At 40.7% G+C, this 27,482-nt stretch overlaps 1 protein-coding gene across 3 annotated transcripts; it reads right to left on the bottom strand.

Annotated features, from left to right (window-relative positions):
* Positions 1-184: 184 nt before the first annotated feature.
* cabp1a (calcium binding protein 1a) lies at positions 185-26,942 on the bottom strand. 3 transcript variants are annotated; one of them, XM_041786738.1, is made up of 7 exons: positions 25,995-26,942; positions 7,873-7,903; positions 7,569-7,712; positions 7,351-7,460; positions 7,194-7,268; positions 3,167-3,239; positions 185-1,200 (listed from the first exon to the last, which is right to left on the bottom strand). In XM_041786738.1, exons 1-7 carry the CDS (start codon positions 26,829-26,831, stop codon positions 1,175-1,177), a joined length of 1,296 nt encoding a protein of 431 aa, XP_041642672.1. In that variant the 5' UTR covers positions 26,832-26,942; the 3' UTR covers positions 185-1,174. The 3 variants fall into 3 exon arrangements, with proteins under 3 accessions (XP_041642672.1, XP_041642673.1, XP_041642674.1); XM_041786739.1 differs by lacking the exon at positions 25,995-26,942 and adding an exon at positions 16,770-17,006; XM_041786740.1 differs by lacking the exon at positions 25,995-26,942 and adding an exon at positions 7,980-8,037.
* Between the last annotated feature and the right edge of the window lie 540 nt (positions 26,943-27,482).

Raw genomic sequence — 27,482 nt, 5'->3', positions numbered from 1 at the left:
TTCTTTTCTCCCCTTTTTCCCTCCACGTTTCTGTGAACCCCCTGTGTTAGGGACCCCAATTTGGAAAAACTTTTCTGAAGTATATATCATTTCATTCTCAAATCCAATCTGATTCCTACGGGTGCATGTGTATTTTCTTCAGAAACACCGCAGAAAAGGAGAGTTCAAATGTAAACACCTTTTATTGTTCTACAGTTAACTTGGCAAACTATTTTGTTGACTTTCTTAGACAAAAATGCAAATGTGCATACTGAATTTAATAAATTTTCTTTGGCATGCATAAAAATTGCTTTGACAACACAGATGTGTGGAATGTAACCACAACTACAATCATATTGACATTGACGTACAGTACGAGAACAACAGAATCACATTCAATGTAAATACAGTCCAGATATGACAACCCTGCTCTAATGTCTTACACAAGGAAATGTCGGTCAGCGCGTTATTTCTCTTTGTTTAAATTTTGAGAGTTTTCTTCAAATAGCATTCCAATCCAGCCTTATGTAAGACACTAGAGGACAACATGTATGAAATGTGTTACACAGTTCTGTCTCTGGTTAATATTGGAGATTTGCTTCCTCAGACAGTGATTCTTTTCTAGGACTGGACTGGCACAGTGAGGAATCACAGATGGTCACACAGTTACAATACAGGTGTTATATTGCCACATGGGTTCCTAGAAGGAGCACCAATGTCACACAAAGGACGATCCACTTACAGTTTCTAAAATATAACACACACTGTGTGGAAACATACTGAAACGTTTGACAGTGCACTGACCGTTTATATCTCTTCTACAGATACTCCCTCATCCTGACACAGATGTACATTGACGGCGACATGTTGTGAGACACTCTTTTAAAATCGTGTAGAAGACGAGACAAGACACCAGCGATCTATCCACGCAGGAAGTTATTTAGTGAGAATTAAAGTGCAAAAATCAAAAAGTTGGACAATCATCAGCTAGGCTACAGCAAATTCTGCCTCAGTTGAACTGGAGACTTTTCAGGAAGAACACTTATTGACTGAAAGTGTGAGGTGACTCCTCGCTCCACAACATTCAAGGAGTTTAAATTCCAGTGTCGTTCAGATTTGGGTGGCTCAGACATCGTAGCGTGTCTTCCGTTGAGAAGGACGCGGCTTCACATTCAGGACGGATCACTGAGGGATCTTAGCGAGACATCATTCGTACAAACTCTGTGGAAAGACAAGAGAGAGTAAAGGAGAATGATGAAATGCAAAATACAGACTATAGAATGTGTTCACCTCTTTGAAAGGAGCTCAGTTAAATCATCATCAAGAAATGAAAGGAATATGGCCTAAATCTGCCCGGATCAGGCCGTCCTCACAAACTGAAGGAGATTAGTGGGAGAGGCCACCAAGACACCTGTGACTACTCTGACAGTTACAAGCTTCAGCAGCTGAGATGAGAGAGACTCTGCAGACAACAACTGTTGGGTTCTTCACCAGTCAGAGCTTTATGGGAGAGTGGCAAAGAGAAAGCCTCTGTTGAAGAAAACAATAACAAGCCAAAAGGCATGTGGGAGACTCCATGGTCAAGAGGGAGAAAGTTTGGGGGACACCAAACACTGCACATCACCACAAACACACCATCCCCACTGTGAAGCACGGTGGTGGCAGCATCACGCTGTGGGGATGCTTCTCGGCAGATGGCACTGGAAGGCTTATAAAGGTAGAGGGCAAAATAAATGTGGCAAATTTTTTACCAGCCAGGCAGATATTTTACCAGCCAACCAAATAAAAATTGCTTTTAAGTGTTGTAATTTGCTATCAGTATTATTTAACATGTCATTTGGGTCTTGTATGCGATTCTCAATCAATATTTTCATAGTATGCACTAATACTAGCAATAATGTATGCTAAAATATAAATGACTGTTTCAAAAGTTAATTTTAATATTTGGGTTAATAAAGTCTGTAGTATTCTTACTACAGTGCAAAAAGAATCTTTCAGTAAGGAATTTTACCTGAATCACTGACTTCAGTCTCCTTTGGACAGTTGAGACATAAAATTTTAGCTCCACCAGACTGCAACAGCCCAATATAAACATGAATGTCTGACCACTGGCTGCCGGTGGATGAGACTGGGGGGTGGCGGTGGTGGCAGCAGCAACATTAACCTCCGTCTTTTGGTCGCCGGTCATTAAAACCTCAGTCTCAGCAGGTTCTTTGGGTTTATTTTTTTATTTTTTTTGCAGGAGGCACCATGTGGCCAGCATTGCCACGTAATGCTTTTTTCCTACTTCTTCTTATTCTTCTTCTACAAGCAAGGAGGTATGGGTACAGTAACAACCAGCTATCCACCTCAGCATGCTGTGAATGACATCATGACTGACACAAGTGACCAAAGATGGTCTCAGTCTGAAATACACATTACTCTGCCAGGAAACCAGCCGATACCAGCATCGTTCTCCAGTAACAAAAAAATGAATTTTTTGCTGGTAAAAAAAATTACTCGCCAGCGTGGTGAGTGGTCTCAAAAATTTATCAGCCAGAGACAAAATCTAATGTAATTAGTGAGTTTTAGTTTTGGACCCAGGTGGCAAAATACAGGAGAATCCTGGGGCAATCTTACTCAGTCTGCAAGAGAACTACGGCTTGGGAGAAGAGTTATTTTCCAGCGAGACAATGACCTGAAGCACACATAGAAAGCTACACAGAAATAGTTTAAAGACAACAAGGTGAATGTTCTGGAGTGGCCGAGTCTAAGCCAAGACCTCGATCCAATAGGACTTGAAAAGGGCTGTGCACACCTGATCCCCTTGCAACCTGACAGAGCTTGAGCAGTTCTGCAAAGAAGAATTGAATCAAATTGCAGCAGATGTGCAAGCCTGAGTGATGCCTATCCACACAGACTCAGAGCTGTGATTGCAGCCAAAGGTGACTCTACTAAATACTGACTTGAAGGGGCTGAATATTTATGCAGTCACTTAATTTTCATCACATATTTTTTATTCAATTGAAATCATTATGTAGAAATCTGTTTTCACTTTGGCATTAAAGAGGTTTTGTTTTTTTTGGTCAAAAACGCCAAATTATATTGACCATCATTGATTAATAAAATCAAATAAAGGGGTTAACCATCTAAGGGGGTGAATACTTCTTATTGGAACTGTAACAGTAGACAAGAAAAGGTGATTTACCTTCAAAGTCTACGAGCCCGTCACCATTTAAGTCAACATCCCTCAGGATATCTTCTACCTCCTTTAGGCCAACCTGGAAACAACAGACAGGCAGCAGTTAATAGAGAAACACATAGAGGTGATATTCATAGAAGAGTTATAAGTAGCAACAAACAATAAAAGTGGAGGTGATAAAAATGCAAGAATTAGAAAGATAAGAAATAAAAACTCCCATTTGAATTAAAAAATGAAGAGATAAATTATGAAGGGATTTGATAAATTTAAGGTTGATTTCATGAAAATTGTTGCAATGTGATAAAAAAATCATTTCATTTCATCATTTTGTAAGTTTTTCATTCACCGTCTCTCATTTTCAGCTCAAACATTTTCATTTGTTGTTTAAGGAACAGGGCTTTGATGAAGTAACAAAAAATTACAAATTTAGTTAATGAAAATGAATGCATGGGAATTAAAATACAAAGTAACGAAAATGTTTTTAAAGTGAAAATAAAAGTGATTAAATAATCACTGTTTATCATTTCGTGTAATTTTGTTTCTTCTGCCTCAAAAGATTGTGTTTTCATCGAACCGCTAGACTCTCAACTTTCATGCTGTGAGCAGTGCAGGCAGCAGGAGACAGAGGGAGTGAGTGTTTTTAGACTTTTTGTATTTCATTACTAAATCCCCTTCTGGGAGTTTTTGAGATAAGAAATTGATGTTTATGATTGTTAATGTTTACAGTTTTGTGAAAATTAATGTAGAATTGGATGTGTGTTCCGCGCTTTTTGGAGTTGAGGAGCTCCACAAGCCAACTGCTGCTGGTTGTCTTCCTCCTTCAGTCTCCTCTCCTTCCTGCATTCAGGTCTTCATTGATCAAAGCAGTGCAGTAGATCTTCTGTCCCAGAACCTCTGTGGTTCTTTTCTTAACTTCTGACACAGACTCTTAACGTGTTCCTTTGAGCACAGTTTTGATCTTAGAAAAAGAGAAGTCACACAGTGCTAGATCAGGTGAACTATTTTTAGGAGCTGCTTTACTGAGAGCTCAGTGTGAGCTGGAACATTGTCTTGATTAAGAATGAAACTATTTTCAACATCTGTGGTTTCTTTCTCCAGACTTTTTCTTGTATTTCTATAGAACCTGTTTGTAATAGTGTTTATTCACTGTTGACCCCTTCAGAACCCACTCCTCCAAAATTAAACTCTTAATGTCAAAGAAAACAGTCAACATGCCCTTGAATATGGACTTGTCCTATCAACATCCTAGTGATGATGGTGTTTTCCAATGCATTGACTGTCGTTTTATCTCAGGATCATATTGGAAGATTCAAGTTTCATCTCATGTAATCCCTCCTAAAAAAATCTGGGTTTCCTTCAATTTGTTCCAAATGTCTCCACAAATTTGCTTGTGTTTTTCCTTTTGATCAGGAGTCAGAAGTTTTGGGACAACATGTTTGTCATGATCAAATTTTCATGCAAAATATGACAAACTGTCTCTTTATCAATGCAGACAATTCCCGCTATCATTCTTATACTGAGTTGCAAATGTTTAAAAGATTTGTTCAGTCTGTTGAATGTTTTCAGAAGTTTTTGATGTGCATAAGTGCCCAGAATGTCCATGGTCTTGGACAGCCTCTCTGCCTTCACTAAATCTTTTGTGCCATTCAAACACACATGCACATGACATGCACATACACCTCAGTTAATGTACTGAAAGATTCACCCGCTGTTCTGTAGCTAGCAGTGAACTAAAAACATCACTTCTTGTAAACTTACAGCAGTTGTGTGTGAATACCCAACCTTTAGTACACACTTGGTGTGACTGTGAACCACAGTCTCATTTTTAATAGCCATACCTTATGTCTCCTGAGTTCTTATGCTGTTTGAGATAACAATGTTGGATGACTTTTTCCATGGGATCTCTTGTTGGGGTTTTATCTTTGTTGTTGTGTTTTGTTTTATTTGTACCTCTGGTTATTGTCAAAGTGCTTTATAAACCCCTGTTTTTAAAAGTGCAATAGAAATAGTTATTATTATTAACAAGTAGTAAGCATGCTCTTGTCCCAGCATTTTTGGAACATATTGCAGGGATCAAATTCAGAATGTGTGTATTTTTCCAGGCAATAAAGTTTATCAGCTTGAGTATTAAATGAAGCTCAGCATTTGTTCATGCAGGACATGGTAGTCATACGCCGAGCCGTGATCAGCTGATATCCAGCTGATCCTGATTATCACCTCCCAGCTCCCACAGCCAATCACTCTTTCTCTCAGCACAGCGGCGTACTGAAATATGACGTGCTGTACTTCCCACTAATCCCTGCGTGCATTAATGCTGATGCACCGCGCTGCTGCTGGCAAAGCTTAACATCCTCCACCCCAGCCTCCTTCTTTATAGCATAAAGCTTGTTGCACCCTCATACTGAGATGCATGCTACACTATATTGCCAAAAGTATTCGCTCACCTGCCTTGACTTGCATATAAACTTAAGTGATATCCCATTCTTAATCCATAGGGTTTAATATGATGTCGGTCCACCCTTTGCAGCTATAACAGCTTCAACTCCTCTGGGAAGGCTTTCCACAAGGTTCAGAAGTGTGTTTATAGGAATTTTTGACCATTCCTCCGGAAGCGCATTTGTGAAGAGAAGGCCTGGCTCTCAGTCTCCGCTCTAATTCATCCCAAAGATGCTCTATTGGGTTGAGGTCAGGACTCTGTGCAGGCCAGTCAAGTTCATCCACACCAAACGCTTTCATCCATGTCTTTATGGACCTTGCTTTGTGCACTGGTGCACAGTCATGTTGGAACAGGAAGGGGCCATCCCCAAACTGTTCACACAAAGTTGGGAGCATGGAATTGTCCAAAATGTCTTGGTATGCTGGAGCATTCAGAGTTCCTTTGACTGGAACTAAGGGGCCAAGCCCAGCTCCTGAAAAACAACCCCACACCATAATTCCCCCTCCACCAAACTTTACACTTGGCACAATGCAGTCAGACAAGTACCGTTCTCCTGGCAACCACCAAACCCAGACTCATCGATCAGATTGCTAAATGGAGAAGCATGATTTGTCACTCCAGACAATGCGTCTCCACTGCTCTAGAGTCCAGTGGCGGCATGCTTTACACCACTGCATCTGACGCTTCGCATTGCACTTGCTGATGTATGGCTTGGATGCAGCTGCTCGGCCATGGAAACCCATTCATAAAGCTCTCAACCCACTGTTCTTGAGCTAATCTGAAGGCCACATGAAGTTTGGAGGTCTGTAGTGATTGACTCTGCAGAAAGTTGGCAGCCTCTGTGCACTATGCACCTCAGCATCCGCTGACCCAGCTCTGTCATTTTACGTGGCCTACCACTTGGTGGCTGAGTTGCTGTTGTTCCCAATCGCTTCCACTTTGTTATAATACCACTGACAGTTGACTGTGGAATATTTAGGAGTGAGAAAATTTCACCACTGGACTTGTTGCACAGGTGGCATCCTATCACAGTACCATGCTGGAATTCACTGAGCTCCTGAGAGCGACCCATTCTTTCACAAACGTTTGTAGAAACAGTCTGCATGCCTAGGTGATTGATTTTATACACCTGTGGACATGGAAGTGATTGGAACACCTGATTTCAATTATTTGGATGGGTGGGTGAATACTTTTGGCAATATAGCGTATAAATTACTTTTAAACTAATGTTATTATAGTCAGTTTGCACTGTTTCTTCAGAGCAGAACCTTCTCTCCCAAGTAAAACTGTAGCTCCATTTTTAAATAACATGGTAAAATGTATGCGTGTTCCTGACTGAATATCTTGTTTTTGTGCTATTTTCAGTTGAACATAGGTTAAAAATAATTTGCAAATCATTATTTTCTGATTTTTTTTTTCAGATTTTACACAGCGTCCCAACTTTTCCAGATTACAGTTTGTTAAAAATGTCAGATAATTGTCTTCATCATGAATTTGAAAGTGAAATATAAAATAATATAACAATAATTTGTCTTTGCAAAGTGAGTGTGAAAACAAAAGGTGTCATCAGAGGGTTAAATAGGATCCAGATATTACCTGCTGACCCAACAGCTTCCTCATGGCGTCTCTGAGCTCAGACGTACTTATGGCACCATCTCCATTGGTATCAAACTGAGAACAACAAAAACAGATCAAGAAAATTAAAACTGGAACAGAAAAAAAATCAGAAATCTGAGAACCAAAGGACTCTTACTTCTCTAAAGGCATCTTTTAACTCTTTTATTCCGATCATGTCTGCAGTTTCAGCGAGGAGTTTAGGGCCCATCAACTCAACAAAATCCTCAAAATCAACATGACCTCCCACTTTAGAAAAACACAAAGGCAAAAAAAAAATTAATCCAATGTCCACACAGAGGGTAAAACAACATTTAACGCTTCACATTTAAATGCACAGGCCAGTGAAGTACTCACAGTTCATGTTTATCTGTTGACTCAGCTCGATCAGCTCCATTTCTGTGGGCATGTATCCCATAGTTCTCATACAGTTTCCAAGGTCTTTGCAGCTTATGAAACCATCCTTGTCCTTGTCAAACTCCTTGAAAGCATCCCGCAACTCTGTTAAGAAAAATTAGAAGCATCATAAGGAAGATTTTCAGTTTATTCACTTGTAATTTTTGCATGTAAATGTAAGTTATGTCATCTTTTTCTAGAAAAGGAGCAGTGTTTAATTATTGCATGGATCATTTTGTGAGTAAACGCTAAAAAGAGGACATACCATCCATTTCCTCTGGCCTCAGCTCTCTGTCCTGTAAGAAATAACATAAATTAACTATATGAAAAAAAGCAGCAATCATAACACACATCCTGACATAATAAATATACCCTTGACAACGCTCTGACTCTGATGCCCAAACCTAAACCAGCGATCTTCTCCATAACTCTCCTCAGGAAGGCTAACGGTGTAAGGAGAAAATCTGGGGGCTGAAACTTCCCCATATCGATGACCAAACCTCCCAGTATGAAAAGTCAGATTCCTATCATGCATGACTGGGGACCATAACCCTGGAGTTCACAGAAGAATGTGACTGTTTCTATTTTTTCAGCACTTGCTTACAATAAACGCAACCTTTAAAGGACAGAGAGAGAGGCAGACATATCCCAGAACCCTCAGGGGTTAACAGCAGGAGCAGAGAGATGTCTAAACACAACATGAGCGTTGACGTCAGGCCCCAAAAACAACCGTCTGACCAGAAGCGCTGACATTAGGACACGGAGGCCGATCGTATGTGTCCCCATCAGCACTTTAATGTGTCAATCAATCACAGTCGGTTCATTAACCGTCACCACTTCACTGATGGCTGCAGGCGTCATCACTTTACTCATGTCACGGCACAAACACCTCCACAGACATGACCTTGTGTTATCAAGGCAGCTCTTTAAATGCAATTTACCTGCGTTTGCATGGCATAATAGTGAAGAGTGAGTTCACAAAAGCAAAACACAGACGGGCGACATCCCTGACAAAGAAGTCTCAGGAGGTAAGACATGCTGTAGAAAGAACTGTCGGACAAAACTCTTTGAGTCAGATGCTGTGATGAGATTATTTCCTTTATATCAAGGCTACATGTAGTTCGATTTATTGTATCAACAAAATCACAAAGGTCAGCAGAAAAAACATCATGATGCAGTTTCATTACACACAAACAGATCACACTAGCTACACCAGTTGTGCCTTGGAGTAAGAACACCATCAACCCCTACCAATCACCTGTGGTGAGTTTTCCTGAATATTTCCTGTTGTGTTCTCACTTCAACTTTAATTACTTGGCATCTGCAGGACAAAAAATTCTGAGTACAATCTGTTTTTGTTTACTAATGAAGCTGGCCTTAAAGATTTTTTAGAAATATTCCAGCGTTAGTTTGAAAGACCCAAGGAAATCAGAATATTACTTTTACTATTATCTTATTATATTATTTCAAAAGAGAGATTATTATTCTATGTAAAGCACTTTGGTTGACCCTGACTTATTTAAATGTGCTATTTAAATAAAGTTCACTTGACTTGGAAACATGGCAGAGCCAGAAGCGTAAAATATGGTATGCGATACTACAATAAAAGAATTCTTCCAAATTTTTTTCGTATCAGGCTATCATATGAGCTTATATCAAACAATTCGAAGCACAACTTAAGATGTCATATACCAACAAAGTAGAGCTTTCAAATAAATCATGATCAATCTCAGAATTTATGTAGTAAACCACAATCATTTTCTGCATTTTGAAATTCAATTATTTTGCATTTAGACTATTTTTGTTTCATTTGAATTTTTTTTTTATCATCTTAAACCAAGGGTGACAGTCTTCTTTGGAAACTGGCCTGCTTTTATTTTCTAAGGCAACAATGTACTTTGAGTAGGTTGAAGATTGTGACAGGAATAAACACAGAAAAAAGAATTTGTTATAGATAAACAGGGAAATAAGGGAACAGTAAAAATATTTACATTTCATCTGTCTGACTAAATTCATTCTCTGTCTGATTGCCTGATTCATTACATTATGTCTGTCTGAATAGTTCCATTCCATCTGCCTGACTGATTCCATTTTGTCAGTCTGAATCATTCCATTCTGTCTGTCTGACTGATTTCATTCTGTCCATCTGAGTCATTACATTCTGTCTGATTTATTTCATTCTGTCTGTCTGACTGATTTCATTCTGTTCGTCTGAATCATTCCATTCTGTCTGTCTGACTGATTTCATTCTGTCCATCTGAGTCATTACATTCTGTCTGATTTATTTCATTCTGTCTGTCTGACTGAATCCATTCTGTCAAGTCTGATTGATTCCATTTAGTCTGACTGGTTCCATTCTGTCCTCCTGATTCATTCCATTCTGTCTGGCTGAATCACTCCGTTCTCTCTGTGTTATTGAGTCCATCCTGTCAGTCTGTTTGATTCCATTTGTTCTGATTCCATTCTGTCCCCCTGATCCATTCCATTCTGTCCTCTGAATAGTTCCATTCTGTCCTCCTGATTCATTCCATTCTGCCTGTCTGAATAGCTCCATTCTGTCCTCCTGATTCATTCCATTCTGTCTGTCTGATTGATTCCATTCTGTCCTCCAGATTCATTCCATTCTGTCTGTATTATTGAGTCCGTCCTGTCAGTCTGTTTGATTCAATTTGTTCTGATTCCATTCTGTCCCCCTGATTCATTCCATTCTGTCCGTCTGAATAGTTCCATTCTGTCCCCCGATTCATTCCATTCTGCCTGTCTGAATAGCTCCATTCTGTCCTCCTGATTCATTCCATTCCATTCTGTCTGTCTGATTGATTCCTACTGTCAAGTCTGATTGATTCCATTCTGTCTGTCTGATTAATTTCATTCTGTCTGTCTGATTCATTCCATTCTGTCCTCCAGATCTATTCCATTCTGTCAGTCTAAATCATTCCATTTCGTCTGTCTGATTCATTCCAATCTGTTGCATTCCCCTCTTTATCATTTTGAAACAAGTTCACATCATGGTTGACAGGTTGTTTTTCTTAGTTACCAAAATCCTTCACACTATCTTTACCTTGGTTATTCACTCTGAAATGTGAAACTATTCAATCAGCCACACATCTAATTCAGGTTTCCTATAAAATCAGTTAAAATTCAGTTTTGATTTTGACAGAAACTGTTTTTTTTCCCTTGAGCATGCTTCAGGGGCTTAGTTTTTAGAGTGAGTGGGGTCACTGCTTTAAACCCTATCAAAGGATTAAATAAACAAGATTTGACACATTAATGACAGAGATATAAAAGTGCTGGCAGATGACATTTATTACATCCAAACAGACACAGACCAGCAGTTTTCCACAGTTTCCTGCCTTGGTGCTAAGCTTAGCTCATTGGCTGCTAGCTCCAGTAATATGTTTACTTGTCTGACATGAGTGGAGTATCAGTCAAACAAAAGAGGTTGGAAAAGACACATTTAATGTGAAGAACAGACACGATGAATAATACAGCACTCAATAGCACTGTATTTATACACCTGTATTCCTCAAGAACACTGTTATGACCGTGAGTGAACTCTAAGGATCATTTCCCAAACCTGCATGATCCTTTTTGACAACTGAGAGTAGAAATAGTAAAATATTTAGATGGAAAATAAAGGCAAGTATCCCCACAACTGCTCGGAAGTAGATGTTGTGCCAGTGTGCTTGGAAATGATAAAGTCTATCCATGTTAGTGATAAAGCTGATATAAAAAGAAATGAATGTGGATAAAAGGGATAGTAGTCCTGATCTCCTTTACTCAGGAAAGCAGATCACCCTGAGTTGCTAACATGCAGTGGTGGACAGAAATGAAGCTAGTCACTAGGGTACTGTACTCAGGGTCGCCCTTAAAGGGGAGAAAGTAAAGCTATCTGAATTGATACCCCACCCACTCAGTACAAAATATCATCAAAAGATTCAGAGAATCTGGAGAAATCCCTGTGCTCAATGGACAAGGCTGAAGGTCAGTATTGGATGCTCATGATCTTTGGGCCTTCAGGTAGCAGTGCATTAAAAACAGCCACGATTCTGCGCTAGAAATCACTGCATGGGCTCAGGAAGATTTCCAGAAATCATCGTCTGTCCACATAGGTCACCATGCCATCCACAAATGACAGTTAAAGCTGTATCATGCAAAGAAGAAGCCATTATGTGAACAAGATCCTGAAATGCAGCTGTCTTCTCTGGGCCAAAGCTAATATAGAATGGACTGAGGATAAATGAAAAACTGTTCTGTTGCCAGATGAATGAAAATTTAAAATTCCTCTGGAAACCACAGCTGCTGTTTCCTGCAGACTGAAGAGGAGAGGGACCATCCAGCTTGTTAAAAGCATCTCTGATACTATGGGGTTGTATTCGTGCCTACGGCAGGGGCAGCTTACACATCTGGAAAGGCACTACCAATGCTGAAAAAAATAAAGAGGTTTTAAAATATTCTCCCATCCAGACAACATCTCTTTCAAGGAAGGCCTTGACTATTTCAGCAAGACAATGCTAAGATGCAATTTCCACATAGGGTGACTGCGCTGTGCACCGAAGCACCCAAGGTTTGGTCCGACCGAAGGCGAGCGAGTGAGCCCACTGGAAGTGAGTCTAGAGCGCTACGCCATGGCGTGCAGCCCTCATCAGAGGGCAGAGATCATCCTTTTCGGTCTAAGTCCATGATATTATTGCTTCCTCCATTGAGTGAGTACATTAGGACAACAGAAAAGGAAAAATCCATCAAAGAAGACTCAGGACTGTTGAGCAGCTAGAATCCTACATCAGACAAGAACGGGACAACATTCCTCTCCCAAAACTCCAACAGCTGGTCTCCTCACTTCTCAGACGCCTAATGGTAAAATGTCTCAGCAACAACATCTAATGTGTTTTTTATGCTCTATTGTGAAAAGAATTTCATTGATCAACTGGCTCCACTCACAGTGAAGAGCTTGTGCTTTCTAGTTTAGGTAAATAAGTCATATCTGTCAAGGTGGCTCCGCCATGACAGCCTCCACTACAAGACACGTCCTGTTACAGTTGTGTCACTGGCATTGGGAGTGATTGCTGCTTTGACCCGAAGTTTTTAAAGTTATGTACTCTGTCCCCAAGCATGCAGCACTGTGCCATAAACTTCCCCTGATAGAACTAAAAAAAAACTGGGCCTGGCCCACCTCTGAACACCCTCTCAGTGTCCTGGAGCATCTTCAGAAAGCCTCACAAACACTTTTAGATATTTGGAGCAGAAATGAGCGCACAAATATGCCCAGAGAGGAAGTGTATCTGATAAAGTAAATCCTGGAAAATAAGCAACACATGAAATGATGCAAAAAGACCTTACTGTGTTTATGCAAGTGTGTGACAGACATAGCAGAAAGGTAAATGCAACAATAAAACAGCAGGTTGCCAACTTTCCGCTCATCATTCACAACAGTTTACTTGCCACATTGAAGGGACTGGCACCTCACACCTATACAGAGTCAGCTCAACAGTAAACATGCTCAGAAGCAGGAAAAAGACGAGCTGAGCCGCCAGGAGAGGGGCTATATGTGTTGAATTCTCAAAAGGCATTGTGTTTTGAAGATGTTATGTAACATCTTCCTCTGTGGGACATCCTGTACTTGTAAAAAAAAAAAAAAAAAAAGAAGTCCTGTTGCACACCAAGGTCTGCCAAATTCTGACGCCGGAAAACTGACGTGTTTAACACAATAAACTCCAGAGCCAACAACAGCAGTGCAAGCTAAGAATAAGACAGGATTCATAGGGTCATTTCAATCCCTAAACCACCAACATTTAACAGTATGAATGTTTAATGACATAAATCCAATACAAGGGCTTTGATTCCTACAGGGCTGATTTTTTACTCTTTGACACAACACTAGAAATCACATTTTATCAATCATTTTCTCTGTATCATGGCAATAGTCCAACATGGAGATGCATATTTTTGGCATAATATTGGCAGATAATAGCTCTGGAAGTCAATCATTGGTATGGGTTGTTTGTAATCATGCGATCCTGTCGTGCAAAAATCAGATGGGGGCAGGAGGTGAAGAACAGCAGTTAGGAATCGATGAGAATGGAGGAAATGGACCTGCACGCTGCAGTTGTCATTAGAAAGTCTCTACATACAGTCCTGTGCAGAACTTTAGGCATGAAGGGCGCTAAGGTTTCATCACAGGTCACAACCTGGGCCCAGAGGGGGTGGGCAGAGTCCAGCTCAACACGCCAACACACGAGTGTCACTTGGCTCAAGGTCAAGCTTGACGGCATCTCTTTAGTCTGGGCCTTTTCATACTGCACAGAGACCGCTGACTGCTGACATCCACAGCACAACTAGGGGCTCCTGGCAACGCTACTACCCCACTATAATTGTACCCCCCCCCCCCCCCCCTTTTTTTTCCTTTTTCCTGTTGCTTTAGTTTATAAAAATCTTAACGTAAAAAATGTAACAGGCTTAATTTGGCTAGCAATTAGCTTCCTGCTTCTATTAAGGAATAAACAGGCTAAATGTGGCTAGATAGTAGGGCTGATTTAATATGCAATTATTTGTTAAGGCCCTCATCTTCGGTATTTTCTGGAAAACACAAGCAGTAAATCATTCTATATTGTAACCAACACAATATTAGATTAAGCAAGGGCTGAACAATTTTGAAAATAGTATCTATCTGTGATGACTTTGATTGGTATTGCAAATTAAAGATGAACATTTTTATTGAAGGGAGGGTGATAATTTTTATTTAATTCTCATATTTAAAAAGAAAAATGTACAAAATGAAGAAAGTAGGATTTTTAGTAGACCCTTTACAAAATAATCACACATGAATGATTGCATGATATGTGATGCAAAACATCTCTGCTGAAAAAAAAAGTTTTAAACTGGCATTTTGTCACAAATTTCAGGTAAAAGAAATACTGCAGCTTCTGCGATTTAAAATTGCACCAGGCCATATTTGGATTCAATCTAATTTTCGATTTGATTGCCCAGCCTTTCTAGATTGTATTTGAATATACTGTATATTTTTTGTTTTTCTTTTACATTTCAGTCATCAGGAGTTTATCATTTAAACTGGCTTTGAAAGGGTTCAGTTTCTAAAATCATATCAATATTTGATATTTATGATCAGGTCTGACCTTGATTAATAAATTAATGCAAAAAAAAATGTATTCTTTTTAATGTGTGGTATTTTTAAGGATAATAATGCATGGCATCCATGTTTGGTCACTTACACCCCGACAGTAATAATCAATAGATATTGATACATTCAAGGCTGTGATTATCCCCTTTAAGAAAATCCAATTTGCATTTTGTACGTGAAAAAAACTTTCTTTTGTTTTTGTTGACATTAAAACATCAGAGTTTTACACTTAAACTGCCATCGAAAGGAAAAAATCCCCAAAATTAATTAAAATTTGATATATATGATCAGGGCTGATCTTGATTAAAACATGTATTCAAAAGAAGTTGGAAAAAAGTTTTAATGATATAATTTTTATTGTTTTTTTATGTGCCTCTTAGCGTACAAATTTCTTTAACCTCATCTGAGGGTAAAAACATGTTTAAAAAGCCAAACTAGTACCAAACAAAGAGACATTTTAGAGCCAGAAGACCAGCTCTCATTATTGAGCTGATCCAGATAATCTAGATCCCTAAAAAGAGATTCTCTATCGCAGCAATTGAGGCTGGACCGGGTTCTGGAAACACAAGTAAGATCAGGGTTACCTGTGCCAAAATGTGACATCATGTAATGAACCAAACCGGACTGTTTGGTGAGCACAGACCATTATAAGCGCTGTGTGACACCACTCGTCCTATCTTTAGACAGATGTTTAATCCATGTCTGCTGCTGTTTCACCGTGAGAACTTAACATTCTTTTGCCTGGTAGTGTCACAACTTTCCAGACTCAAAAGTAGCCATAACTACATGGGTTTGCACGACTGCTGACAGCACAAAACTTTTTGATAGTGCTTTCTTATGCAGAAATCACTTCTTGCCATCCATCTGAGTTCTTCGCTGTGATGTAACGTCATCAGCAAACAGACTTTAGCAGATGTGAAAATTACCCATATCAGTTTGTGCAGTTTAGAGCAGAATCAACAGACGTACACTTCAGCTGAGATCTCCCACAGTCCTTCAGCGTTTTGCAGTAAGGACTTACATTTTAGGTCAACTAGTTGTTTTTTTTACACTTGACAGTGATGTGTTGTGCAATTTTTTTCATTTCTAAAACTGTGCCACGATTCTCTCTGGGAACCTCCACGGGAACCTGCCTTTCATAAGAGATGTAATTTCAATAACAGCTTGATTCTAGCGCGTGAGAAACTTTGAGTTCTTTGAGTTCAGCTAAAATGAGTTTGGAAATGACAGCGTATCAGATATCGGTATAAATCCAGAATTATTCAACCCTAGTCTGAAGCATTTTTGTGTGATTTCTTGTTATTAATGTCTAAAATTTGATTTTTGGTAGATTCATTTCTCTTCTATGCAACTGTCTCATAGTTTTGGATTTTTCATTAGTTTCTATTTTTATTTCATTCTCACTTTCTGTGTTTGATTTCAGTTTATTTTTTATTAATTTTGACTGCTGATTCGTTAGTTTAGTTTTTATTTTGCAAAAAACCTTCGTTTTAGTTTAGTTTTGATTAGTTTAAGTGTTAGTTTTAGTTTTTTACAGATAGATGTCAGGGCTGAGTGAGCATCATATATTTTTAAAAACATATTAAAACAGGCTTCTCTTCACTTATTATTTTATTTTCTTAATGATGATGTTTGAATACAACTCCAGACATTAAACTACCACTGTGTGAAGTCTTAACCAATCAGATCAGGCAATTTTACACACTCTAGAGTCATGTGTGTCGGTGCCAGTCAGTCTGGTTGTGTCAAAAACTAAGGATATTTTGTCTCCTTTTTTATTTTAGTTAGTTTTGTAAGCGCACTATACAGTTTTAGTTAGTTTTCCTTTCTTTGGTAAAGTTTAGTTTTTATTTAGTTTCAGTTAACCAAAATTATTTCTGAATTTTAGTCTTGGTTATTTAGTTAGTTTTAGTTAGGACTAAATATGACTCTAGTGAAAAAATGGATGCAGAATTATCAAGAAAATTTCTTTAGACTGTCACATGTAGGAAAAAACCACAGGAGACGTCTATAAAGACACCTACCATATTCAGAGGCCAGTCTAAACAGTTTCCCATTCCAAAGGAGAGCAGAGGCACCAGAAAGGACCATGATGACCTTTTCTCCCTTAAATGTGCCGTTTGGATCCTTAGAGGAGTACAAACTCTGGTTACAGATAGACCCATGAAGTCCAGGATGCTCGTCTACTCTTAAAAAACAGTGACTTGTCCGGTTCTGTACTTTCTGAAGCAACAACACTGGGTAAGAAGGGAGTCATGGAGTGTGAGGCTAAATGAGAGTGAAGTGGGACAGGGAGGGAAACAGAAAGATGCCTATTAAAGGAGAGGAGGGTGATGCGCTGTCTGTGAGATATTTCACACAACTGTCACACTGACTAAACTGTTATTCTCCCGCTGTAAACAACATAAACAAGTCCACACGCTCCGACCGACCGGGAATATGAGTGTAAACAAGACAAAGGTGAAAAATGACGGGGCAGCATTCCTGAACTTCAGGGTCAGTAACTCTGTGTTTGCTCTTTCCCTGAAAATCTCGACTGTGCAGCTTTACAAGAACACTGTGTGACGACCTGTTTCTAGCCCTGCTGTCCTCCTCACCTGCTCCTTCAACTGGAAGGCAAATCTGCGACCTAAGCTGTTCCCACACAAACAAAAAACTCTCAGACAGTTCCAGAGTTTTTCGGTGTGCTGCATGCATGAATTCAAACTGCTGATGTTTTTACAATGACTTTGCTGGGAAGTTTTGCTTTAAGTCAGGGTGAGCGGATGAGTAAATTAGAGATTCACTGATACTAATGTTTACAGGGCTGTAGTCAACTTAAGATAACTGAAGTTACATCCATGTACTGACCAGTCGATTCGCCTAGGGGTGAAATAAAACAAAACCTTGCACAATACCTGTAGATCAATGGTTCCCAACCATCTTTCCTTATGCTCTGGTCTACAAGTACCTAACAGCATGCAAAGCATTAGATGTTGCATGGCATCACACACTCCTCACACTGCACATGTGGAACATTTAATTCTGTGTCCTGTAAGTTTCACTTTTCCCCTTGCAGAAATACATCAAGTACTTTTACTCTAAATGTGAAGAAACAAAAGAGTGATCCCTTGTATCCTTGAGCATTTGTCAGCTGTGAGCTTTGTCTATTCAGTCACAGATGTAATGCATAACTACACTATATGGACAAAAGTATTTGGCCACACCTAGCCATGCAGTCTCCATTTGCAAACATTTGTGATCCTACATGGGCCGTTCTGAAGAGCTACAGTGACCTCAAGGTTGGTACTGTGAGTATCAGTAACACCAAGCCGAAGGTGGAGTGTCGATTAAACAGGAATTTAAAAACTGCAGAGATTTTGCCAGAGAGCAGAAAGGCAAAGCTATTAATGATAAAATCATTCTGACAGTCTTGTGATCTGCCGCGTATCCCAGCTGGCTCTGTCTGATTTGGTTTTACAAATTCACAGTCTGACAACATCCATTTCACCACATTCAACACCTTTATTTTATATCAAGGGTGCACTTTACAGTTCTTACCTACCTCTAATATGACTTAGGTCAGTGCATATTTTTAATTCCTATGAAAAAAACATCAGTTCTCTTTTAGTTCTGACTTGTACACTAAAATAACACAGCTGTCCCCCGAACCTCTCCATTTATTAAGCATGACAGCCTGTTATGTGCCTTTGGATGCGCTTTATCGCTGTTTAAGCCCAAGCCTTTAGTTCTTTTATCATAGTCCTAAACACCGTGGTTGTTGGCTTGATTCCTGGTCTCGGCGCTGTCTGGTGCACGTCTTCCTCTCATTCTCTCTCCCTATATTTCCTGTCCCTCTTCAGCTGTCCTGTCCAAATAAAGGCTAACCTTGCAAAGCAGATGGATTCACCCGTTTCCGTGTTTCTCATGGGTGAATCCATCTTGCAAAGCTCCCGTCTGAACTGTTCGGCCCGGTTAGAAAGTGACAGGACCAATCAGCGACGAGGGGGAGTACTTTCAGGCGCAGCGGAGTTGTGACATAAACAAGCAGCAACAATAAGCCGGTGCAATTATGGCGGAGATGCTGGTAACCTGATGTAACACAACTGTAGGAATGGAGGCAGGATTATCAAACTAGCAAACTGTATTGTCACAATAAATGTTCTAATAAATGTGGAAAAGAGGGACACTGCGACTAACTCAGTTGAGTTAGCAATTATCCACTGCTACAAAAATCAAAATAATCAAAAACAGACCTAATATCTATTAGCCACAAAATAAATAACTAGGTTTTTTTTTATTTTAGGCCTATAAAATACACTCTTAACTTACCAAATTAATCTTAAGTAATCCTAAAATAATGTTAAGTGAAAAATATTTGAGACATTGCAGACATCTGCACAACACCCTCAGTGTATCATGGCGGCTTGTTTTATTCTGACATTTATTTATAAGCATATAAGGAATAAAGACAGGCCATTTTAATTCCTCTCTGATGAGAATGAACATTCGGTTTTGGGCCCCGCTAGTAGCTTGTGGGGCCACCAGCTAGTGGCTCATATGTGAACGTTAGCATGACCCACGCTAACCATAGGCTACTTGGTCTTTTGTAAACTCTAGTCCTCTGTTCTTTAGCACTCTCCTCCACACAAGATCAGAAACAGCAGCAGGCTGTGATGGGAGAGCTAGAGTCTGCTGCTGGTGTCTGTGTGTTCACAGCAGCTGCAGGAGAAGGGAGAGGGAGGGGCGGCGGGGTGCAGGGGGCATCGGAACTCGTCATCTCCCGACCTGCTATTTAGAGTTTTTCAAAATCTAGGTTTCCTTGACAGGAAAGCTGTGCGCAAACAGGAATATACAATATATATATATATGAAAAGATAGAGAGAGATTCATTTTAAAGAGGAAAAAAAAACGCCTCAGAAAAAGGGCGCTTTCTCTCGTGGAAGAAAAAGCCCCTTTTGATGTCTGTGTGTAAATGTGCCTGCTTGGAAGCTTAGGTCAAGCTCGATGGCATCTCTTTTTCTGCCTTGGCAATAAACCTGGAGACCGCTTGTGCTTTTAGGAACCTTGGGACATCCACAGCACAACCAGGTGCTCTTGGCAACCCTAACCCGGATGGTACCCTATGCTGTGCTTACTTGCCACATCCAGTGAACATTGTTATTTTTTTAACAGGTTATTTCCCGTGCCCTTGGTAATATGCAGACATCCAGAGCACTGCTGGGGTTGTGTCAATCCTTCTTGCCCTTAGGCAGCTCACTCGCCACATCTTTGCCTTACTTCAGCCTCAATTTTTGGCCCAAACATGCCTCAAGGTTCTTCACAATACTGTATAGATTCGATATGTTTTTGGTATCAGCCGTCAGAGGTAGGTATTTATCAGTTATATGTTCTGATAAATACCTTTCATGCATCATCAGTACATACACTATGTCATGCCTTTATGGTGTCGTTGCTTCATTCACCACATGTGTTTTGTCTAAACGCCACTGAGGTCAGCAAATGGCCTTTTTGATTATCCTGAAGTGACCAGTACTTGAAATTTTTAGTTAAATAAATGAGCCATTCAGGTCATATATCATGCTCTTTATATCTTGAAATAAGAGGATTATCTGGACCCATCAGCTGAATGTGACTTAAATAAGAGTAATCAGATATGTTGGTGATAAATTAGATGGATACACCTGCTTAGATTTGAATTCTTGCCTTGTGCATTTAAATGCATATGCTGCATTTAATATTTCTGCACATTTTCTTTTTATTTTTTTCACCACCCCCACTCCCATCATATCCTCCTCTGCCCTCTGCAGGAAGAGACAAGGTCACTCTGACCTCTGGCAGCCTCGTGGAAACAAAGAGCCGTGCATGAGGACTGTCACCATGTAAACAATGCACTCACTGTGCAGTCCATTTCTACACTGACATGTATGTGATGCTCTGCAGAATCAAGAGCATAGTAAAGATAGCTAGTGAGGTAATCTCTGCCACATAGGAAATTAATTAGTGAGGATGTGACTCCCTCTGTGAAAGGACTCAAACAATCCTTCTCCCCAGGTACCAGATCACCATCTGCTCACATGTTTTCCCACTCCAGCTCGTCAAAACGAACCCAAAGCCTCCCAAAAAATCCATCGAATGCCAAAAGCAAAGTATGAATCTCTCAAGCCATGTGTTCCATTTCTGCCCGTCACTGAACTCCTCTCCATCCAGCTTGCTCATCAAAGACCTTTTTCAGGTCACACTAATGTTTTCACAGAGCAGCTCGCTCACTGACTCACAGGTTATTTGTAGACTGGTGCTTTCATACTATAAGTACGAGAAGATTTCTCTCTTGGAGCCACAATGGAACGTCTCTATGTTCCTGTGCTGAGCCTATTCAGAGCAGAAAGCTTCCTAATTCAGCAGTAAAGGTGAATTACTTCCTGGTTTTTGACTAAAAATACACCTGAGATAGACAGTGTGTTATCAGCAGAGAGATAAAACTGCTTGATGATGAATTCAAGATGAACCTGAGCTCTTTTTTCTTTTGTCTTAAATATAAATTTAAGACTGGAAATAGAACCTCTATTTAAGACAGAAGCATCAAAGTGATTCCCTTCAAACGCTGCAGAACAATCGCTGCAGTGTTATCTGATTGAGCGCTACCATCATGAATATATTTTTGTCCTTTTCCCAAATACACATTAGCACATCAGAGATTTCCACCTCTCTGCAGCAGAACATTTCATCTGCCCTGGCACATCCACTTCAATGAGACAGGGCTGCTGATTGAGGAGGTGGTGCTGGATTTACAAATTACATAAGGAGTGGATGTGTAGAGGAAGCTTCTGCCTCTATAGTCTGTCCAGAAATGACAGTGTTTTACAGGCTGCATCACAGAGCACATTAAGAGTATATTGATTGTAAACAAGTCGTCAGTGGAGCCAGAAAATCACAGTTAACCACTTCATATCTGTGTTTTTGTGGTAAAAACAACATTTCTGCATGGCCAGACTGACTGAGTTTAATTTATCAGATTTTTTTATGTACTTTTCGAGGAACTAATGTAGCCTGTTCCATTTAAATTAATGTGTAAAACCATCATATTTCTTCAGCAGGTCACTCCAGGGGGAAAAGGCTCTACAAAGTCAGTTTCACATAATTGGAATTCTAGTTTTTGATTGCTTTGGTCAAGGAGCAGTCATGCACTTTAGGAGCTTAGTTACGTAGGTGGTTTTACCCTTAGGCAAAGGGGGTCTTGTGCACTAAGGGGCCTCAAGGCAAAGGTGCAATGTGAGCATCCAACCAGATTTATTTCACTAACTGAGATGAGTATTCAGAGCAGGGATGGGCAAACTTTGATGATGAGGAGGACCACATTAATTTCATCCTTACTGCCAAGGGGCCAAATACTACTAAATGTTGGATACTCTCAAATTAATTGCTTACAATTCAACCAAAGGAACAATTTCATCTGAAATTATTATACCAGCGTTTATGTTTTTGAACCCAAATGTAAATAGTAATGCTAAAATGAAAGGACTAAGCCAGTTTAAGCCATTTTTCAATGCCTTTAACAAAACATTTGATATGGATCAACTGTGCCAGGTCTGAAAAAGGACCTGAGTTTTGGGTGCAGTTTAGTTGTGTTGTAAGCCGGTATGCACAATGACTGCTGCCTGTGCAGCGATTAACTCGGATGTGGCAACAGCAGCAGTTTTATCAGAACTGGGCCAGATCTCTTTAATCTGGAGCGACTGCTCTGAGATGCTGGATTCACTCTTCAGCCCTCTGAGACTAATAAAGCTTACCGGTAGTTCATGCAGGACATGGTAGTCATACGCCCTGCTGTGATCAGCTGATGCCAATTATCGCCTCCCAGCTCTCATAGTCAATCACAGCTCTTTCTCTCAACATGGTGGTGTATTAGAATATGAAACTTCTCACTAATCCCTACTCGCATTAATGCTGATGCACCACACTGCTGCTGACACTTAACCTCCTCCACCCCAGCCTCCTCCTTTATAGCATAAAGCTTGCTGCACCTTCATATTCAGATTAATGCTGCTATGAATGAATTGCTTTTGAACTAATTTCATTGTATTTAATATGCATGGTCATAAATTTATCCATCCATATCAGGTCTCTAGCCATGCGCTCCCTGGGAAGTCAAAGCAGCTGCTTGACTAACACAGAGAGCATCTTTTGTTCAGAATCTTCTCCACCAAGTAAAACTGTATAAATCCATTTTGCAATAAAACTGTAAAATGTATGACAGGAGTGTTCCTGACTGAACCGGACAAAACACTGGCTAGGGACGGTTCCCATTTGACAACCCTGATGAAGTGCTGGCGTCTTGCTACCCATCAGCCAGCTCTGCTGACTTGAGGAGGCAAACAGAAATGGGTAAGGGATTTCTTCACTGTGTGCTGATCCTTTTCGTGGGGTGCAAGTATCATGTTTTTATTCTGAATATTAAAACAAGAGCAAAAAGCCACACTGAAAGCTTCTCTTGATGGAGACGTTTTTGCACTTCTTCCAACTCGCCTCGGCATGAGTTTTATCCAACAACAAGCTCTGCTCTTCATAAACTACCACAACAACTGCCAAACGGTAGAGCTCAGGTTACTGCCAGAGCTGCATCCCTACTAACGTACTTAGTCTCGTCGCTCTGATTGACCCACCGTTAATATGATGGACCGAACGTTAATCCAATTACTATCCAAGAAGTTTTTGAAAAGTTCCACCCTTCCCAGACACTTTGTATGAGAGCTTTCCCACATGATTGTCAAGCATATCTTCACAATTGATAAAGGAAACAGTCAATTTGGAATGTCAGGTTACAATGTAAATAGATATTAATGGAGCCAATCATAGCTCATATTTCTTGCAAAGAACTAAAGATTAGGGCTCAATCGATTATCAGCCTGACCAATTCATGACGCTGATATTTAGCATTTGGCCAGCTATCTGTACCGGCATTTCATTTTACTGGCCAGAGTTAACTTTGGCAGCTATTTTTCATTTTAGTCTTAGTTTTAGTCTTTAAATCAAATGCATTTTAGTTTTAGTCACATTTTAGTACTACTAGCTGTTCAACACTTAATCCTGGGTACTGCTCCTGTTTCCCTGCTTCTGCCGTGCTGCTCTGTGCCATTTCTCATGTCAATGTTTATTTTGCTCCTGTTTTGATATCATGCAATTTTACTTTTGCCACATTATATACATTTTGTACATCATAATAAATGCATATCAGTTTTTAAATACAGGTTGTCGGTCTTATGAACTACTAACAATCAGTATCAGTATCGGCACTGAAAAAACAATATTAGACTTAGCAGAGTAATATTTTTTCTGCTTTTTTTGCATAAACCTCCTGAACAACTTCAGCTGTGCTCAAAACTACCAAACATTCAACTGTTTTTTAACCTTGCAAAGCAGATGGATACGCCCGTTTCTGTGTCTCTCACTGGCGAATCCATCTTGCAAAGCTCTCATCTGAAACGTTTGGACCTGGTTAGAAAGTGACAGGACCAGTCAGCGACGAGGGGCAGTACTTTCAGGCGCAGCAGAGTCGTAATGTAAACAAGCAACAGCAAGAGCCGGTGCAGTTATGGAGGAAGAGATTAGCGTGGATGCTGCTAAAGCGCCAGTTTTATCAGAACTTGACAACATTTCTTCGTTAAATGAAGAACAAGGAACGGCAGTGATTTGTTTTCTTTTCAAAAACAACAAAAGTCGAGTACTGACATGTCTACAGTCGCCATGCTTCACGTATTCCTCAGTAGCTGCGCACGCACAGCTCTATAGCAGCTACGTCACGTGTTTTGTTGCTCCGATTGGCCCGTAGAGATGTGACAGACAGGACGTTCATCCAATCAAACTCTGAGTTTTTTTTCAAAGCCTCTGCCTTTTCTCAAACATTTCCCATTGAAGCTTTCCCAGATGGATGTGTAAAACAAATCCATCTGACATGTCAGGTTAATTATTTTCAGGATTTTAACCCTTTTTTTAAAGTGAAAAAATGTGATATCTTCCTTTAACCAGATATTGGATGGCTGGGGCATTATTTCTAAATCCAGCTTGGATATATCAACGATTAGCTAAAGTATTGACTTTGATGCATGTTTAGTTTTTGTGAAGCATCCCATTTAAAATGTACTACCCTTTGAGTCATTAAGGACAAAAACGCCCACTTCCAAAAATGGCAAGAAAAATACTATACACTTTTTCCTACTTTTTTTGGTCAAGTCTTTTGATCAACTTCAGTTCTGATTAAAACAATTATTGAATAATTTTCAGGATTTAAACCCTTTAAATGCCAGTTTGATTATAGGATGGTCATATTTTTTCTTAAAAAACACACAAAACAGTAATTATTCCAGATAACTAATGTGTGTGTGTGTGTGTGTGTGTGTGTGGGGGGGGGGGGGTGTTTTGCAAAAAAAGCAGAAAAAAAAAATCTGTTAAGTTTTATAGCAGTTTTTGGGACGTGGACATTTTTGTCCTTAATGGCTTTAAATGGTAGTAAATTTGTTTCCCAGTGTTCCCCTGACCTATTAGACTGATTGAAATTTGAATTTAAAAATTTGCCCAGAAAGAAACTTTGTTGCAAAAAATTAAACCATATGCACTAACACAGCCAACATGGTGAGAAAGAGGAAAAATTTGCCCAAATGGACAAAAATGTCCCTATGATGCCGGAGGGTTAAGGTTTTTATATTTCAAATCCATTTGCGGGTCTCACAGACTGGCCATGGGCTGCCAGATGCCCACTCCTGATTTAAAATGTAAATAAAGAGCCAAGAGTGCATAAAAATAGCATCAAAATAGAATTTAGTGGTATAAAAATGTCCATTGTGGGAGCTCTGGCCCATCAAAACCCCCACAATTTCTTCAGACCCACAGACTGTGATACAGTGGATCTAAGGAGGAGACATGGAATGAAACTGTGGATTACTGTGTGGTATAATGGCATAAAAATAGAGTTAAAAGCATGAATCTGTGAGCTTATATTGTTCATTTCAAGTTCCACCTCGCCTGTTACCATCATATAAAGACTTTGAGTTATCCTGTCACATATGAAAATACTTCTTTGTCATATCTGTTAATGTTTTGTAGTCATGTCTCTCTGTGGCTTCAGATGTTTTTCCCCTGACTGTGACTGTCTAAAGGGCCTCACTGACGTCTACCTGGTCCTTCAGGTTACTGACCTCTCTCTCTCAGCTGTGAATGTGATTAAGGAGCACATAAGTGACAGATCTCTTTATATTTCAGTGTAAGGTCCTTACCTGTCCGAACAGTGAGTTCAGGATGGTGCGTAAGTTGATCTCAGATGCGGAGGACGCAGCACTGGACCTCCTGGACCGCCTGGAGGACCTGCTGGACAGCGGGACAAGAGAGCAGGAGGACGGGGACGGACTGCTGACCTGACCCCCTCCATTGGCTCCTTTGGGGTCCCTCGGCTCGCACAGAGGAGCCCTGTCGTCGGTGCTATCCGACAGAGAGGGCACCCTGGGGACCGTGCGGCTGTGCGTGTGGGAGCGTCGTGGATGCTCAGGCTCAGGTCCTCCGGCTCCAGCCTCCGGTGGACGCTCGGACTCCCGGTGGTGCTTCCTGCGGTGGTGGTGCCGGTGGTGCGTGGTGGACTTGGACGACCTGCTGGAGCGCTCTCTCACACCTCGGCCCGCCTCGCCGTTGGGCTCCGGTGGCTCGGGGACTTGGCTGTGAGGGGCGTGTGACTTGCACTTGCCCCGCGTGGCTGCATTGTTACTACTGTCCTGGCTGCCGACGAGGGACGGGTGGCACAGGGGTCTCCGGGCGCTGACGTCGCACTCCGCCGACCAAAAGGACTCCTCGGCTTTGCTGCTGCTGCTGTGGACTGCGGCGGGACGGTGGTGATGCTGGTGCTGATGCTGATGGTGGTGCTGACTTCTCCGGCTCTCTGCGCTGCGTTCGGGGAGGTGTGTGGGTCTCCTCGCCGCGGAGGACGATTTCAGTAAGGAGGTCGTGGATTCAGATTTTGGAAAGGAAGAGCTCATTGCTGCGGATCTGGTCTGCTCCGTGTCGGTGTGTTGATCGTCGACATCACACCCCGTCTCCTCTCCATTGTGCTCCCATATTAGCATGTAGCAGAGCCTGGGCTGCCGCGGTAAGTTAGGCTACATTTCAGCACCTGGATGCTGTGCGGCAGCGCGGCAGGAGCGCGCGCAGACAGCGAACACAGGGGCACACACGTCGCTGCGGAGCGCGTCACCTTTCATTGATGTGAGAGCTGAGCTCCTGCAGCGTGGCTGTGACGTGGGTGTGGACGGTAGTATGATCAATCCCACCAGTGGATGGCAACTTTTCCACTACAAACACAGACAACGGAGAAACAATGCTCACAGATGGGGCTGGGCAACACCGAGATTTAAGATAAATCAATAATAAGATGGATGGACTAAAGGCCAGGAAAATATTGTTTACTAGAGAAACACTAAAAGTATTATTCTTATTGATGCAGGATATTCTTGATGTTCAGTCTGAATGGTGAGTTATATTTAAGTTTATATTATTAGTAGGACTGTCACACAATTTCTGTAGTTCCTCATGATCATGGGCGTAGCTCAGGGGGGGAGAAGGGTACAGATTACCCAGGCCCCCAGTAGGGGGGGCCCTCGAGAAGCCTACAATGAAACGTTTTTATTCATTTCTTCTTGATGACTAGTGTCACTAAATGAATCAGTCAACAGCCTGCAGTTTGCTAACCTTGCAAAGCAGATGGATACGCCCGTTTC

The sequence above is a fragment of the Cheilinus undulatus genome, linkage group 5 (assembly GCF_018320785.1).
Source record: "Cheilinus undulatus linkage group 5, ASM1832078v1, whole genome shotgun sequence".
Lineage (NCBI taxonomy): Eukaryota > Metazoa > Chordata > Actinopteri > Labriformes > Labridae > Cheilinus > Cheilinus undulatus.
Note: the sequence above shows the minus strand (reverse complement) of the source record. Positions and strands in the feature narration are given on the sequence as shown.